The 4,953-nt window shown below is 32.1% G+C and overlaps 1 protein-coding gene across 1 annotated transcript; it reads left to right on the top strand.

Annotated features, from left to right (window-relative positions):
* The first annotated feature begins 1,105 nt into the window (after positions 1-1,105).
* LOC131175827 (auxin-responsive protein SAUR68-like) lies at positions 1,106-1,474 on the top strand. The gene has a single exon (XM_058140501.1). The coding sequence runs from the start codon at positions 1,106-1,108 to the stop codon at positions 1,472-1,474; it is 369 nt and encodes a 122-aa protein (XP_057996484.1).
* Positions 1,475-4,953: the final 3,479 nt, after the last annotated feature.

Below are 4,953 nucleotides of genomic sequence, written 5' to 3'. Positions count from 1 at the left end.
CTGCAGCAAGGCGCTACTAATGGTAAGGACCAAGGCTGACAGACGAGGTTTGTCTGACAGACGAGGTTTGTCTGTCAGCCTTGGTCGCTACCATTACTAGTGCCTTGGTGTAGGCTTTTTATTTTTTATTTTTCCTGTTTTGATTCATGAAATTTTACATGAGACAAGGTTGTCAAGAGCTTGGTCGCTACCTATAGTAGCGCCTAGTTGCCATGTAACTTTTTTAATTATTATTTTTTTCTATTTTCACTTTATCAGCTCAAGCTAGACGAGTAATTTTTTTTTTGATTTTTACTTTATCAGCTTCACGCCAGATGATAAAGTGAATGTATCAGATGTCAAGTTGGTTGCTACTTATGGTAACACCTTACTGCCACATGCATTTATTTATTTTTTTTCCTATTTTCAACATTATTGTTTTCATTTCAGTCCACATAAATTAATTTTATTTTATTTTGACCCTCAGACACTAGTCATACTTGAGTTTCCCTCTCTCTCTCTGCCAACTCATTAGTTTTCACCCCCTTTAGATAAACAGTTTATATCCCACCTCCTTTTTGTAATTTAATTTTTCAATATCACCCCTTTGGTAATTTTCCCACGTAGTTTTCATCGAAAGCATTGTCCTCATAAATGACATGGAAAATGTGATACTGTTTGTTTTGTAACTGTCTCTTCTATAGCATCTTTTTATTCAAATGAGATCTATTGCAATATATAATTACACCAATAAACTCTATACCTGTACCTAATTGTATGCCAATTTGTTATTGACACTGCATAGTGACTTTGGGATCTATACCCTACTAACAAAATTGATAAGAGCTATTAAAGCATATTTAGCAAATAGCTAATCTCTTGCTTTTACATAGAAAAATTTGGGATCTATACCCTACTAACAAAATTGATAAGAGCTATTAAAGCATATTTAGCAAATAGCTAATCTCTTGCTTTTACATAGAAAAATCCAACACATGTGCATATGTATATATATATATATATATATATATATATATATAAGAGTAACCTATTTCCATTACTTTACAGTACTCGACTAGCCATTTCTCTAAAATCCTTTTCTTGCTGTAGATTAAACATAATAATCATGATCAACACCAAAAGATTCATCGAAGTGGCAAGGAGGTGGCAAAGCATAGCTACCAAAGGGAGGAAAAGACTTTCATTTCCAAGAATCAATGGTGATGGGAGTGTATCCAGTTCCAAGGCATCATCTGTGCCAAGTAAAGGCCATTTTGTTGTCTACTCTAGTGATCAGAAACATTTTGCAATACCCTCAACATATCTTTATAGTGATATTTTCCAAGGGCTTTTCAAAATGTCAGAAGAAGAGTATGGACTACAAAGTGAAGGTCCAATCACAATGCCATGTGATTCAATCATAATGGAATATATAGTCTCAATCATCAAGGCAGCTCTAGCAAAGGAGCTAGAGAAGATTTGCTTAACTCTTTAGGGATCAGTTGTTGCTTTTCATATTTTTCTTTTCGTCTAGAACACTCAAATAGTCAACAATTACTCATCTGTGGCCATTAATTTTTACCTTTATTTCACGTTTTATTCATTTGGCAATTTAATGTGTATTTGATAATTCTTTAACAATGTGCCAGAAAATCTTGTATGGGACAATTGAATGCTCTGTCTCATTAATTCTTTGGAAGCATATTATTAAGTCTTTCTATACTTTTGCGCTTTAATCTTTACACTGATGCAACGTTTCAGATGTGTGCTTGTAGAGGCCATTGTGTGTGCTAGGCAGAAAAGAGCAACTCTGATGCCACCCTTGAGGCAATAATCATGGTTAACTAGATGATATTGAGTCAATGAAACAGTCATGTGACTCTGTCTCATTGAAGTATATAGTATCACTCATCGTGAAAGGTTTAGGTAAGGAGTTAGAGAAAGGTTTATTCAATAATCATTACTCGACTAGTGTATACATAATGTCTCTATGGTTAAAAATGTTAATGCTATGAATGCAAGTATATTTGTAATGAAACTATATTAATTAGTGCCTCTGTGGTTAAAAATGTTAATGCTATGAATGTAAGTATATATGTATTGAAACTACACTAATTAGTGCTAACAATGAATTAGACACAATGTTTTTAATTCCCTAAAATCTCTAGAAAATCCTGCATTAAGATATCTACTTCAACACACTAAATCAACTTTCAACGTAATAAGAATATAATGAACATCCCTTCATACTCAATTCTTTCTACACATTGGGCTCCCTTATCCCATTTTTCCTATGTTTTGTAGGTCTCACTAGCTAAAATAGATTTGTGAGAACCCACCCAACCCAAGGAAAAAAGAAAGTCATAAGGCCAATGTTTGGGCTCCATTAGGGAACGCTGTTAAAAGTAAGAGGGAAACTCATGAGCTTAGTAAAATCAACTTATATTCTTTATGATTCTAGGTAAATTATATATGTGTGTGTGTGTGTGTGTGTGTGTGTGTGTGTGTGTGTGATGCTTCGAATGTCAATTTCATATATTTAATTATCCATTTACTAATTTTCAATGTAAAAAATTTATCTCGCTATCAATGAGCAAGTCAAGGTATCAACAAAAGGAAGTTACTTGTGTAAAACAACTTAAGAATTTTGGCCTAGCAACGGAGTCAAACAATCACACCAAAAAAACATATCTATTCAATGTAGCAAATATATATTGCAACATATACAATCACAACAAATTGCATACCTGTACATATTGCACAGCATATGGGATCATGGAAAAATTGATTAACCCTCTAAAATTTACTTTTAGGATTCCATCATCAAGCGACAAGCCTTTGGAAGTATAGATACAAGTAGTTTCAGCACATCAACAATGGTTGAGAAAGGCCATTTTTTAGTATATTTTGCCAAGAAAAAGTTTCCTTTTTCCCTTGGAATATCTTAACAATAAAATGATCAAAGAGCTATTCAACATGCTAGAAGAAGAGTTTGGATTGCAAAGCAAGGTGCCACTCATACTGCCTTATGACGTAGATCTTATAGAATATGCAACTGTTTGATCCGATAGAATGCCACTAGAGATGTAGAGAGAGCATTGTTGGTGACCATAGCTAGCAATTGCTACTCATCATCATTCTATTTCCAGCATCAAGCAATAAGCCATCAACTACCAATTTGCACCGTTTGAAGAATCACAATTAAATTCGTAAAGATGCATATGCAAATGTACATTGATCCATTTTATTGGAAAAAAATACAAATTTTTTTGTTCCTACTCAATTATCTTACTATGATTTTAAAAAATCCCCATAAATTATATGTGGTGTCTAGTACATTAACAAACACATATCATTTTGACTTCTGGGAATCAATTTAACATGCAGAACTAGAGATCATGAATTGAAATTAAAGGGTGAGTTACCATTGGCATCATTTTCCCAAGAAAATCCTTGTTGCCTCCTTATATTGAAGACAACTACTAATAAATTTTTGCCTCAATAGAATCATGCGCAAGTTTCAAACCCCAGTAAAAGCCCAATAAAAATCTGTTATAATAAGCACGCAATTCTAAGGTACACACACAAATCGCAAAATCACACAGTATAGAAAAGAGAAGAAGAATAACATAGGATTTAATGTGGTTCGACCATAAGATTTACCTCCACGGGCAAGATAAGAGAGAATTTTACCATGATGAAAAAAGGAAGATACAATCACTTAGAACTTGCAAACCCTAACCCCAATGTGTTTCTTAAAAATTTAGCAACTCTACTGGAAAGGGCAGAATATTACAATATTTATATTAGTCCATTCAGCCCGTGCCTTCCACTACCACCACAGATCTCACTTTTTATCCCAATTGGGTCGCAGCTATTGAGGTAGTGGGTGTAAAATAGGCTTTGAGGCATGATGAATTACTATTTTTAAGGTGTTAATTGCCCCCTCTAAATTGCTGTAAGGTTATGGCAATATACCTCTAGGATACAATAAAGCCTAAAATCTGCAGACATCAACGCCTGAAGATTTCCCTTAAGAACTCCTTATACGAATCGAATTTAGAGAGATTAGAAAAGAAGAAGAAGAAGAAGAAATAGAAGTAACATATATCTAAATTGAAAACTTATCCATATTATAGATGATGAAAAGTCATGGCTCCTATTCTAGACAAACATATCTGTTTATTTCCAACAGACATGACTATTTATTTAAATCGGTATATCTTCCAACAAATGTGATTATATTCATTTATTAACAGATACATCTTCTAACAGTCATAACTGTTTGTGTGTAATAGATATGTCTGTTTATTAATAGATACATCTACTTGTTAATAAACAGATCTGTTCGTAATTTATATACGAATATTAAAATAAGATAATTATTTTATTTCACACACATACGTGCCAAGTACCATAATATAATATATATATATATATATATATATATATATATATATATATATATATATATATATATATATATATATATTTATATATATGATTCTATATATCTTTTCACTTCTTCCTTTTCATATATTTCAATAATGTGAGAATTTTTTCTCTCTCTATTATCTAGCATACAAGCTATTTATAACAATCCCTCACTTAGCTTGTATGGTTAGATCCCATTGTTTCATGTATAATGAAAAGTATCTTTTGATTTAAACTTTTCCTTAATGTAATTATTTCAAAGTTCTAAAAAAATTATGGTGGCCTTAGTTTAAACCTAGATTCCTATTAAATAGAGCCAGAAATACTATACACATGAACCAATTAGTTTGAATTAAAAGTTCATCAAAATTTTAGCATGAATGTGGCCTTGTGCTACCTCCTGTTTTTATGAATATTTATAAAAGTTATTCTCACTTTTTGTTGAAGCGGAACCACTTCCTATGTTCATATAGGTGAAGTTTCCTTTGTAATGATATTAAACTTCATTAAGAGTATAAATACTCATTCTCATTCTATTAA

This window comes from Hevea brasiliensis, chromosome 18 (assembly GCF_030052815.1).
Source record: "Hevea brasiliensis isolate MT/VB/25A 57/8 chromosome 18, ASM3005281v1, whole genome shotgun sequence".
In the NCBI taxonomy this organism is placed as follows: Eukaryota; Viridiplantae; Streptophyta; class Magnoliopsida; order Malpighiales; family Euphorbiaceae; genus Hevea; species Hevea brasiliensis.
Note: the sequence above shows the minus strand (reverse complement) of the source record. Positions and strands in the feature narration are given on the sequence as shown.

Coding starts and splice junctions, on each gene's coding strand:
- LOC131175827 (XM_058140501.1), top strand. CDS start 1,106: ATGATCAACACCAAAAGATTCATCGAAGTGGCAAGGAGGTGGCAAAGC.